General features: G+C 39.0%; 1 protein-coding gene and 1 pseudogene across 1 annotated transcript; both read left to right on the top strand.

Moving 5' to 3' along the window:
* Positions 1–3,563: 3,563 nt before the first annotated feature.
* LOC141411431 (mas-related G-protein coupled receptor member X1-like) lies at positions 3,564–12,007 on the top strand. Its single transcript, XM_074043131.1, is given in 4 exon segments — positions 3,564–3,568; positions 3,677–3,854; positions 11,044–11,428; positions 11,472–12,007. Coding segments are annotated over 4 exon segments (1,104 nt in total).
* On the top strand, positions 9,722–9,853 carry LOC141415811 (U2 spliceosomal RNA; annotated as a pseudogene).
* Positions 12,008–13,852: the final 1,845 nt, after the last annotated feature.

Below are 13,852 nucleotides of genomic sequence, written 5' to 3'. Positions count from 1 at the left end.
TCATTAAGGAAATTGACCTATAATTCTCCTTTTTGGAGGTGTCTTTGTCTGGTTTTGGGATGAGAGCAATATTGGCTTCATAGAATGAGTTAGGCAGTGTCCCTTCCCTTTCTATTTCATGGAACAGTTTAAGGAGAATTGGTATTAGTTCTTTAAACATCGGATAGAATTCAGCAGAGAATCCATCAGGTCCTGGACTTTTCTTTTTGGGGAGACTCTTGATTGCTGCTTCAATTTCATTTTGTGTTATAGATCTATTCAGGTAATTAATATCTTCTTGGTTCAGTTTTGGATGGTTGTACATTTCTAGAAATCTGTCCATTTCTTCAAGATTTTCAAATTTATTAGAGTATAGGTTCTTAAATTAGTCTTTGATGATTTCCTGGATTTCCATGTTGTTTGTTATTATCTCCCCTTTTGCGTTTCTGATTTTACTGATTTGAGTTTTTTCTCTCCCCATTTTAGTCAGGTTTGCCAGTGATCTGTCAATCTTATTTACTTTTTCAAAGAACCAGCTTTTCGTTTCATTGATTCTTTGTATGGTCTTTTTGGTTTCTATTTCATTGATTTCAGCTGTTATTTTAATTATTTCTTTCCTTCTGCTTGTTTTGGGATTTGCTTGTTCTTGTTTTTCTAGAAGTTTGAGCTGTAGTATTAGGTCATTGATTTGAGATCTTTCTGTTCTTTTAATATATGCACTCTTGGCTATAAACTTTCCTCTTAGGACAGCCTTTGATCTGTCCCATAGGTTCTGGTAGGTTGTGTTTTCATTTTCAGTAACCTCCAGGAACCTTTTAATTTCCTCTTTTATTTCATCAATGACCCATTCATCATTGAGCAATGTGTTGTTCAGCTTCCAATTCTTTACATGTTTTTTTACTGCTGTTTTTGTTGTTGATTTCTAGTTTTAATGTGTTGTGGTCAGATGGAATGCATAGGATTATTTCTATGTTCTTCTATTTGCTGAGGCTTGCTTTGTGCCATAAGATATGATCAATTTTTGAGAAGGTTCCATGGGCCACTGAGAAGAACATGTATTGTGCAGAAGTTAGATGAAATATTCTGTAGACACCAGCTAGGTCCATTTGATCTACAGTGTGGTTTAGTTCTAGAATTTCTTTATGATTTTTTGTTTGGATGACCTATCTATTGGTGATAGGGGAGTATTAAGATCTGCCACTATCACTGTGTTGGAGTTTGTATGTTTTTTAGGTCCTTCAGAGTATTTTTGATGAAATTGGGTGCAATGATGTTGGGTGCATATAGGTTGATAATTGTTATTTCCTTTTGGTGTATTTCCCCTTTTATTAGTATGGAGTGTCCTTCTTTATCTCATTTGATCAATGTAGGTCTGATATTTGTCCAAGATAAGTGTGGCTACTCCTGCCTGTTTTGGAGGACCATTGGCTTGGTAAAACTTCTTCCATCCTTTCACTTTCAGCCAGTGCTTATTTCTGTTGATGAGGTGGGTCTCCTGCAGGCAGCAGATCATTGGATTCCTTTTTATTCCAGTATGCCAGTCAGTGTCTTTTAATGGGGGAATTTAGTTCATTAACATTCAGTGTTATTATTGATAAGTACATGGTGATCACTGTCATGTAGTTGTCTTTGTTGATTGAGAGTTTGATTATGTGTAGCTGAAACAATGTTACCCTTTACTTTCTTACCTTTTCTTCTCTTGTGGTTTGGTACTGCTTGCCCTTTCATGGTTTTGTTTGCTTTTATTGTCTGTGTGCGGAATTCCTTGGAGAATCTTTTGTAGTGGTGGCTTGGTGGCATATATTGTTTTAATTTCTACTTATCATGGAAGAATTCTATTGTTCCATCTATTTTGAATGATAGTTTTGCTGGGTAAAGTATCCTATAATTGAAGTTATTTTAATTGAGTGCTTGGAAGATATCACCCCATGCTCTTCTTGCTTTTAACGTTCTGTTGAGAAGTCTGTTGTGACTTTGATGGGTTTACCTTGGTATGTTATTTGTTTTTTCTCTCTTACAGCCTTCAATATTTTTTCTCTAGTCTCTGTATTTGTTGTTTTAATGATGATATGTCATGGGATAGATCTATTTTGGTCAGGTCTGTTTGGTGTCCTGGAGGCCTCTTGCACCTGTATGGGCATAGATTTCTCTAGATTTGGGAAGTAGTTCTGTTGTTGTCTCATCAAAGGGGAAACAAACAAACAAAAAATATCCCAAGTTCAAATGCAATACAGTTTCAGTTAGTCCTTCAACATCCAGTCCTAGTTCTGTCATTGTCTCATCAAAGGAAGAGAGAGAGAAAAAAAAAAAGTCTGGAGACAGCTTTGTGAACGTCTATCTAAGGCTGCAGCTTACCAGCCACCTACTGTCAGCCAGCTGCTGTTGCAGGCTTTATTTATTGTAGATCTCAGGAATCAGCTTTACACTCACCTAGCCCTGCAGGCTTTGTTTATTTAGAGTTCTCCTGAATGCATGCCCCTTTTGTTTTCTCCAGTATACAGTCCTACCCACAATTGCAGTCTTTTTTTTACTTAGAGTTCATGTGGTGGAGTGTGCCACACTTTAACCACTGTTACAGCCTTCCCCTCTCCAAGCACACTGGGAGAAGGGGTGCCACATACACCTTCTCTGGCCAGCTTGTTTATTTACAGTTAGATTGGGGAGTGCTCCTCCCCTACTCTCTGGAGCTCAGGGTGCCCTGCCCTCTTTGCTACTTGTCTTTTTTTTCCAGCTGCTTGTTTATTATTCAGTTTGGGTTTTTTTTCTTTTTTCCCTGGGTGGGGGGTCAGTCTGTCCAGGGGGCTATGCTGATTTGTTCCAGGGTTGTATGTGGGAGTACCACATGCTGTTTAGCTCACCTGGTGGTCTGCTTCTCCCAAGCATGATAGGAGCTGGCATCTGGTGGTGCAGGAGCCCTCCTGGGCTATCTAAAAGAGAAATGTATACATAAATACATACAACATTTCACATAGATATATGTTTGTAATAGTGGGAATGTTAAGAAGAGGGAGGCAGGAGAGTAAAAGGGAATGATAGTGAGTGTATAATATCAAAATACTTTACATCTGTGTATAATATGATGTAACAAAATTCACTGAAATTTTTTAATAATGTGGGTAAGGAATAGAGAAAGAGAGAGTAGTAGAGAGGGTTAATTGGATTAAAGTACAATATGCATGGGTAAAACAATTAATGCACACTTAAAACAATGAAGGCCAGGAATATGAAACATTCCCTTTATGGGGATTGGTACTAGTGTGTATATGAGGAAAGGTGAAGGAGATGGTAAGGGAAGGTGAATATGATTGATGTAATTAATATACTTTTATGAAAATAGAACAATGACACCTGTTGGAATTGTTCTAAGAAGGAGCAGGGAGATAAGGGAGCATGATGGAGGGGTGGATCAAATCAAGGTACATTGTAAGTAGTTACCAAAATGTCACAATGAAATTCCCCTGTACAAAAAAAGTAGGCTAATAAAATGTTTTTTTTTTAAGTTGTGTTTTGTTTTTAGTTACACAGCCTTCCAAATGTCAGCAAGAAGCTTCAAAACAACAATCATTTGCAGGGAAGGAGACTCAATGAGGTAGAGATTAACAGAAGTCAAGAGATAAGAGCAGAGTAAAATCAAATGATGATAACCATCTCATGAGGAGCATGACTCAACGGACTCCACACTTTCTCTTGCCAATAGGTCCCAAGACAGGAAACCACAGGACAGTCCTGATCTTGATAAGTGTCACACCACCATCAGGGTTCACGCTGGCAGGTTCCTCTCCAAGGCAGAGAAGTGTCCTGTGGAGATTGTCAATCCAGGAGGTTCTTCATTTCACACAGAGCATCCTGCCATCTCCCACAAGAATGGAGGAAAGGTAAGACTTTCTCAACAGCCTACCTTTTTTGGCAGTACTAGAGTTTGAACTCAGGGCCTCATGCTTGATAGTCAGGTGCTCCACCATTTGAATCACTCCACCAATCCCACAACAACTTATTTTAAAAGCCACTAATGTCTTTTTCTTCTTAGTCCAAACCCATATCTTAAAATTTGGGGTACAGCATCCTGGGAACCACAGGTGCTCCAGCAGGAACCCACATGAGATCTGAAGCTCCCTACTGACAATTTTGGGTGCTGACAGACTTGACTATAGGATATTCAAAAGCTATGAACTAGGACTGTCCCCTCTTCTTGGAGCTTCTCCCAATTTGCCCTTCGTTCCAACCATTCAATTTTGTTGAACTGGTAGGAAATCTGCCACTTTACTTAATTTAAGAGGTAAAATGGGATACATGAGTGTCTTCCCAAAATGAAGTTCTGTCATTAAATCAGTCATGTGTTTCACTGACTTTAGAAAACTTTCTTTCTTTTGTGTATATGTGAGGCTTACAGCAAGAAAGTTTGTCTAAAATGGGATGATTGATATGAGTTTACTTAAGGAACAGTTAACTTATAATATCAGGTTTAGAGGCAGAGTGATGAGGTTGGGAGAGGGAGTTCAACATCACCATGTTTTAAAAGAACACGGGAAAGAGAAATTATCAGAATTCAGAGCTGGTTGAAACTGTAGCTATAGTTGTAAGTGTGATCATAGGAAAGGGTCATCCACTAGATGGTAGGTCCTTAGGTAGAATAACATGGACTTTGCCAATTTAAAGTCTAAGGGAGAGACAATGAGTAAATTTAAGATCCCAATTTATTGTCCTCTTGCTCTCCAACCTCTTGTCAGTATGTCCTTTAGAGTAAATGTCACCAGGAGACAAAGCAAAAGGGATCCCATTGACGAGGCATAGATGTTTCTTCTCCAGGACGTGGAGAAGGGTAGAGAGAGAGGACATGGAATACTGTTGGCAAACAGAGAAAATCTATTCCTTTCTATATAGCCTCCCCACTCTTTGTATATTCTGAACTCTCCATCTCAATGTGTTTGGATCAATTTTCCAACGTATCTCCTCTTAGTTTGACCTCAATTTGTTTTTTACCTTCTTATTACTGTCATATCTCTTAAAAAATCTCTCATGAGAATCGCAAATTATGTAAGAGGAGGATGTAATAAAATGTTGAAATTATTTAGGCATTGATAAGCATTTTAACTTTATGACTCTTGATAGTGTAAAGAGATAAAATAGACAGTAGATACTTAGAGAGGGAGTTTATTACCCAACTTGAATTGGGTAGTTTAGGGCACTTGACAACATGACTTCTTCAATTTGCTAGCACCCTCCTCATTCCTGGAGATATACCTTCATCCCCTCATCCCACATGGCTCCCAGGCCACATAAGCATTCCAAACTACGGGAAAAAGAGGAAAAAGATCACAATCCAAAAGTTTGTTTCATCACTTCTGCTTACCTCTTTTTGGCCAGTGCCTAGTCATGGGGTGCCAACAGCATCAAGGGAATTTGAGATTGGGGTCCTTTCTGCTTGAATACTTCTCCATTATGTGAGACCTAAGGAGAATGAGTGTTTGGAACAGTTCACAGTTTCTACACCCTGATTCTCCTTTACAGTTTCACAATCCAAGCTACTGCAATATTTTTCTTGGGAGCACCTCTCATAATGAATAATGTAATAAAGAATAGTGAGAAAGTGTTGGAGGAGGTGCCAGAAGATAGAGATTGGACCTGCTCTTTACCATGTGATTGAGATAACTTTTGTATTCATTAATATCAGATTCTTCCTTAGATAGATGAAGATATTACAATAGATGGTTGCTATTATAATGAACAATAACAACAAAAACTAAGTAGGTCTAGACATGATAGTGTTAGATTTAATGAAGAAGACAAATCAATAAATAGCACATACACTTAAATTAGTGTTTCAAGCAATTCATTGCCATGAAAAAAGATTAAGGAACCCCAAGGGTGCCCAGAATCTTGATAAAGTTCTTACATTACATCATAGTTGCATTCATCCCATCCATCATTCTCCTTCATTCCTCTTCCCCCTATTCCTGGAATAATTTCAGAAGGTCTCATTTCTCCATTTACATACATGTGTGCACAATATTTGCACCATATTCATCATCCTACACCCTCTCTCTACATCCTCCCCTCTCCCTCTGGTACCAAGCCCCCTCAGACAGGACCTGTCTGCTCTCCTGTTCTTTGATTGTGTAAAAAATATGACACTTTTGTTTGTTTAAGACAGCTATACAGGGAGTTCTCTTGCAACATTTCCATGTATATTATTATAACCTGAATTGGTTCATCCACTCTATTTTCTCCTTTCTACCTTAGCCTCCTTATTGCAATTTCAGCAGGTTTAAAAATTCTATATTCATTCTTGTATAGGAAGTACATCAACCATATTCATCTCCTTAACATCCTTCTTTTACCCTCCCTCTCTTGTATGTGAAAGAAAATATGCTGTTGGTAGGAATGTAAATTAGTACAACCACAATGGAAAACAATATAGAGGCTCCTCAGAAAACTAAAACTAGAACTGCCACATGATCCAATAATACCACTTTAGGGATATACCCAAAGGAATATACACCTATGTATATTGCAGCATTATTCACAATAATTAAGCTATTGAAACAACCAAGATGCCCCACAACTGATGAATGGATTAAGAAAATGAGATATTTATATACAATGGAATTTTATTCAGCTATAAAGAAGAATGAAATTCATTCATTTGGACCTCTACAAGGAAAACTATAAACTTCTGAAGAAAGAGATTGAGGAAGATTATAGAAAGTGGAGAGCTCTCCCATGCTCATGCCATGCTCATGGATTGGTAGAATCAACATAGTAAAAATGTCTATACTCCCAAAAGTAATCTACATGTTTAATGCAATTCCCATCAAAATTCCAATGACATTCATTAAAGAGATTGAAATATATACCGTTAAATTTATATGGAAACACGAGAGGGCCACGAATAGCCAAGGCAATACTCAGTCAAAAGAACAATGCAGGAGGTATCACAATACCTGACTTCAAACTATATTTAAAAAGCAATAATGATAAAATCAGCATAATACTGGCACAAAAACAGACATGAAGACCAGTGGAACACAATAGAGGACCCAGATATGAAGCCACATAACTATAACCAACTTGTCTTTGACAAAGGAGCTAAAAATATACGATGGAGAAATAGCAGCCTCTTCAACAAAAACTGCAGGGAAAACTGGTTAGCAGTCTGCAAAAAACTGAAACTAGATCCATGTATATCACCCTATACCAAGATTAACTCAAAATGGATCAAGGATCTTAATATCAGACCACAAACTCTAAAGTTGATACAGGAAAGAGTAGGAAATACTCTGGAGTTAGTAGGTATAGGTAAGAACTTTCTCAACGAAACCCCAGCAGCACAGCAACTAAGAGACAGCATATATAAATGGGACCTCATAAAACTAAAAAGCTCTGTTCATCAAAAGAAATGGTCTCTAAACTGAAGAGAACACCCACAGAGTGGGAGAAAATATTTGCCAGCTATACATCAGACAAAGGACTGATAACCAGAATATATAGGGAACTTAAAAAACTAAATTCTCCCAAAACTAATGAACCAATAAAGAAATGGGCAAGTGAACTAAACAGAACTTTCTCAAAAGAAGAAATTCAAATGGCCAAAAAACACATGAAAAAATGCTCATCATCTCTAGCAATAAGGGAAATGCAAATTAAAACCACACTAAGAGTTCTCCTCACCCCTGTTAGAACAGCCATCATTAGCAACACCACCACCAACAGGTGTTGGTGAGGATGTGGGGAAAAAGGAACCCTCTTACACTATTGGTGGGAATGTAAACTAGTACAACCACTCTGGAAAAAAATTTGGCGGCTACTTAAAACACTAAACATTGGTCTACCATTTGATCCAGCAATACCACTCTTGGGGATATACCCAAAAGACTGTGACACAGGTTACTCCAGAGGCACCTGCACACCCATGTTTATTGTGGCACTATTCACAATAGCCAAGTTATGGAAACAGCCAAGATGCCCCACCACTGACGAATGGATTAAGAAAATGTGGTATCTATGCACAATGGAATTTTATGCAGCCATGAAGAAGAACGAAATGTTATCATTCACTGGTAAATGGATGGAATTGGAGAACATCATTCTGAGTGAGGTTAGCCTGGCCCAAAAGACCAAAAATCGTATGTTCTCTCTCATATGTGGACATTAGATCAAGGGCAAACACAACAATGGGATTGGACTTTGAGCACATGATAAAAGCAAGAGCGCACAAGGGAGGGGTGAGGATAGGTAAGACACCTAAAAAACTAGCTAGCATTTGTTGCCCTTAACGCAGACAAACTAAAGCACATACCTTAAAAGCAACTGAGGCCAATAGGAAAAGGGGACCAGGAACTAGAGAAAAGGTTAGATCAAAAAGAATTCACCTGGAAGGCAACACCCACGCACAGGAAATCAATGTGAGTCAACTCCCTGTATAGCTATCCTTATCTCAACTAGCAAAAACCCTTGTTCCTTCCTATTATAGCTTATACTCTCTCTACAACAAAATTAGAAATAAGGGCAAAATAGTTTCTGCTGGGTATTGAGGGGGGGGAGAGGAAGGGGGTGGAGTGGGTGGTAAGGGAGGGGGTGGGGGCAGGGGGGAGAAATGACCCAAGCCTTGTATGCATATATGAATAATAAAAGAAAAAAAAAAGAAACAGTTGCTAAATATTGGGGTATAAGTGTGAACAAACAGGAAAAATCTCCTGTTCATGGAACTTCAAGTTTGATGAAGCAGATATCATAGCCTAAAAGCAGATCACAAACTATTGCATGTATTTGAGTGGGGTTGGAAGAATTTCTATTTTCCTTTCCATTTTCTGCTCAATCCAACCATGGCTATAAGAGGTTATCTAAGAGGGATCATGATGGAGGCATTCACTACTAGATGCCTCTTTGCTTCCCCAGATGAGGATGCATCTTCTTTATATTTTGGGACCTCCTGCTCAAGTAAATGCTCTGGATTCTGAGGCTATGGCTGCCTTTCTGAGATAAAAAAGGCCCCTGAATTCTCCATCTGTTCCCAATTAAATTTAATCAGTGTTTTGCTTCCTATTTGAATGGCTTCTCCTCCTCTCCATTTCTGGAGTTTGCTTGTGATAGATTTTATTTTCATCCACATTGACTGCCATCTTGTATTTATCTTGAACATTATTCCTCTGCTTCTCCCTCATCTAGTAGATACCCAGTGGTGGTGGGTCCAATGGGCTGGTACAAAAGGGCCAATCCTAAGGCAGACATGCTGGGTTCAAATTCATACTATGTGAGACCAGGAATAAAACAGTCATCATTTTTGTGCTCCAATTGCATCTTCTCACAAACAGGAAAAATAATTATTCTTACTAAATAGTCCCTTAAGAGGATTAAAAGAGAATGGCTAAATGAACTCTCAGTAAGCTACTATTATTCCCCCTTGTGAACTTTCCTCTTTCTCCATTTGATATCTGCATGACCATCTCTCTTTGCATTATAAATCCTATACTTTTTATACTTTCTTCCACATTCTCCTCTCACACAAAGCCTTTTAGCAAGCTGGGCATGGTCATGCATGACTGTAATCCTAACACTTGGAAAACAGACGCAGGAGATCCCAAGTTCAAAGCTTAGTCTGGTCTACATAGGATATTATGTCTCAAAAAAAGTTTTGTCAGCAAAGAAACTCTACTGAGGATACACTGGTGAGAGAATTGAATAGGATGGAATGGAGTAGGATCATATTGTACACTTCATCACACACCACTCAACAGTCCTCCATATTGCTCCTCTGCCTTTTGGCTAAGATCATGTGTAGTACCCATTTTTATCAGTTTAATAGCCCTCCATAGATATTTCTGCATTTGAAATACCTCTTTTCGAGGCATTCAGACAGCATTCCTTATTACTTCCTCTTCTACATTGCTGAAAAATTCAACCTCAACACAAATTCTGTCTCCAGTATGTGCACCAATATGCTTCTAAGTGCTGATCAAAGTCATATTGATTTTTACTACAAAGGCATGCCAGTGGTCAACTTCAATTATTTGGGCCCACAAATAATTATAAACACACAGAGCTGATCAGAAAAGTATATATGCTGAGTGAAATTTTCTTAACACTATATGTATGTGTCATAATTACTTTCAGTGCTGTTTTCCAAGGTACTAGGTTTAAACTCAGAGTCTATGCCTCAAGCCACTCCACCAGCCCTTTTTTTGTATTGGGTTTTTTTTTTTGAGATAGGGTCCTTGTGAACTTCACTGGGGCTGGTTTCAAACTGTGATTGTTCCGATGTCTGCCTCCTGAGTAGCTAGGATTACAGGCTTGAGCCACTGGTGCCCAGCTTATTTTCTGTTTAATGAAAATCATTTACTGCTCTAGGGTATTCATGCACTCACTCTTTTTTTGAAGAAATACTGAGAATGCAATGTGTCACACACAGAGTTAAGTGTTCCTGTCTTCAAGGGCTGACACTAGTTCACCAGACCCATTTATTCTCACAAATATCCAAGAAAGAAGTCACATTCTCCTCATTGCTCTAAAGCAAGGTCTTCTTCCATGGTGAGAGCCCTTCTCACACAGGGTGTTATGATCATCTCTGTGTCTTTATTAATTCCTGAGACTGAGAAATAATTTCTGTCCCTGGACAGACAGGACAGAACAGTTTTGGATTCATAGCTGTAGCCCAATGAGTGGAGGCATTTGGAATACAGAATATTTCCATATTATTTAGAAGACCTGAGTTTAAGGACAGAAAATTCACGCTGCAAAGTCAGCAAGTACTGGGTTTGAATTCATATTCTAGGGTTCCCCAGCACTTGTTAGTTACTTAATGCTTCAGTCTTCTGTTGCTTTCCTTTTTATAGCAGGGATAGTTATTCCCAATAATGAGGTGGTTCTGAGAGTAAGTGACCATAGAGAAGTTCTCAAATCTTGTTTGTGTTCTCAGGGGCACCATTGGAGATTTTAAGAACATGGATCCAAACATCCCATCACAGTGGACAGAACCCACACTAATGTATGCAATGGAAGAGTTCTGTAATCCACTTGTGACAATCGCCTGGTCAAGGAGTTGCTGATCTACGTTTTTGCCTTAGTTAGACTGGCAGGAAACACCGTTGTGCTCGGACTCCCAGGCTTCCGCATGCGCAGGAATGCCATAACATTCTACCTCCTAAACCTGCTGCCGCCGACTTCCTCTTCCTCTGTTGTGTCACTCTTCGTTTACTGATAGATGTTATCAGCTTGTTCCATTACTTATCTATCCACATAGTAATCATTTTAAGCAATTTGGCGATCATTCCTTATATCGCAGGACTGAGCATACTCAGTGCCATTAGCACTGAACAATGTCTGTCTGTCTTCTGGCCTATCTGGTACTGCTGCCACCGCCCAAAACACATGTCACTTGTCATTTGTGCTCTGCTCTGGGTCTTGTCTGTGATGCCAATTATCCTGAAATTGTGCTCCACTACATATATGATTGGGTATTTTTGTTTTAACTGGCAGACAAATACTGATTTTTTCCATAACTGCATGGCTGATTATTTTATTTGTAACTCTCTCTGGGTCCAGCTTGACCCTGCTGGTCAAGATCTTCTGTGGTTCTCGGCGAATGCCACTTACTAGACTGTATGTGACCATCCTGCTCACGGTGCTAGTCTTCCTTATCTGTGGGCTGCCTTTTGGTATTTACTGGTTCCTCTTACGCTGGCTTCCGATTTCTTTTTATCATCAATTTTGTTATTTTCATCCAATCACACTTTCCCTGTGCTGTGTTAACAGATGTGCTAACCCCATCACCTACTTCTTCGTTGGCTCCTATAGACAGCAGCAGAAGCCTGAGGCCCTCAAGGTGATTCTCCAGAGGGCTCTGCAAGACGCTCCTTAGGAGGAAGAATGTGGAGACAGCCATCGTCAGGAGACAGACTGGGGCAGTGATGGAAAGCCTTTCCTTTGGTCAGACAGTTGTGGCTTTGACAGTCCAAATAGACTTTACTTGTTTTTCTTAGAGAAACTAGTCATAAACAGCAATATCTTTAACCTTTATGAAATTATTAAATAAATTCTCAAATTTTTTGGAACATTTCTTATTGAATGTTTTTCTTGCATTTTTCACTGCAGTGGAATGAATTCCAATTCAAAACTATGTCCTCAAAATTGTGAGCATTTTGTACATCAATGTGTCAAAAAAGAAGATGCCATACTTTTCTCTCAGACTGTGTTCCCCAGACAATTTTATTATGCTTGGTGGTTAGAGTAGTACTGCTGGTAGAAGCCTGGTTCTAAAGGAGTAAGTTCTACTGCATCTAAATATCACTGAGTTCTCTGGATTTAAGGAAAATAATTTCCTTAGAGGCAGATTCTCTCCTGCTTAAGAATGTCTAGCAGCCAGGCACTGGTGGTTCATGCTTGTAATTCTACCTACTCAGGAGGCAGAGATCAGGAAGATTGTGGTTTGAGGCCAGCCCCAGGCAAATAGTTGATGAGACCCTATCTTGAAAAACCCAACACAAACCAGGCCTGGTGGAGTGGGTCAACTGGTAGAGCTGCCTGCCTAGCAAGCATAAGGCCCTGAGTTCAAGATCCCCCCAAAAAAGAATAGTCCAGGACATTGGGCTTATGTAAACTCTTCTGGTGGCATTTGTTCATTTCATGGTGATATGTTGCACTTAGATTCCAAAAGATAAAGCCATGAATTTTGACCTTTGAATCTGGTAAATGGTTATTTAGCTCTTTCCCTGACAAGTATAGTTTAAAAATAAGTCACACATTAGATCAGAGGGTGAGGAAGAGTAGTGGAGGGGGGATAAACTGACTTATTTATGCACAATATATTTACAGGAAAAATACCAAAGTAAAATTCCCACTGAACAATGAACAGACACCTAAGCAATGAAAAACAGAAACATGAAACGTTATACTAAGGGGAGGACACTAGTAGGAAGGGGAGAGTAAATGAAAGAGATAAAGAGGGTGAATATTGATGTACTTTCTATACAAGTATGAATATGGAACACTGAAACCTGCTGAAGTCACCATAAGGAGGGGAGAGGGTAAAAGGGAGAATAATGGAGGGATGAACCAATTCAGGGTATAAAATGCATATATGTGGAAATGTCACATTGAAGCCCCTTATAAGTATTATAAACTAACAATGATATTCTTTTTTAATAAATGAAGGATGGGAAGGTAAAAAATAGGCCCTGTCTGAGGTTAGGTATCAGTGTGAGGGGTGGGCACAAAGGGTGAAGGAAGGTGAATATGGTGAAAGTGTCTTGTTTTTTGTTTTTTTTTTTAATCAGGTCTTCCACAGAGTATGAGCTGGAGGACATATTAAGTATTTTTTTTCCTTTTTCTTTTATTATTCATATGTGCATACAAGGCTTGGTTCATTTCTGCCCCCTGCCCCCACCCCCTCCCTTACCACCCACTCCACCCCCTTCCTCTCCCCCCCCTCAATACCCAGCAGAAACTATTTTGCCCTTATTTCTAATTTTGTTGTAGAGAGAGTATAAGCAATAATAGGAAGGAACAAGGGTTTTTGCTGGTTGAGATAAGGATAGCTATACAGGGCGTTGACTCACATTGATTTCCTGTGCGTGGGTGTTACCTTCTAGATTAATTCTTCTTGAACTAACCTTTTCTCTAGTTTTATGTTTGTTTTATGTATGAAAATAGAACAATGAAACCTGTTGAAATTGTTCTAATAAGGGGGAGGAGGGTAAAGGAGAAAGATGGAGGGAATGAATATAATTAACTTATATTGTAAGCACTTGTGCAACTGTCACAATGTACCCCTGTGCAACTATAATATGTCTACAATAAATAAATAGAAAGAATACTGGATGTGTGATATGGCACCTTGATTCCATGCTGACCCATTCACTATTTCAGGCTACATGCCCGC

This window comes from Castor canadensis, chromosome 1, assembly GCF_047511655.1.
Source record: "Castor canadensis chromosome 1, mCasCan1.hap1v2, whole genome shotgun sequence".
NCBI classification, from domain to species: domain Eukaryota; kingdom Metazoa; phylum Chordata; class Mammalia; order Rodentia; family Castoridae; genus Castor; species Castor canadensis.
This window is presented reverse-complemented; position numbering and strand designations above follow the sequence as displayed.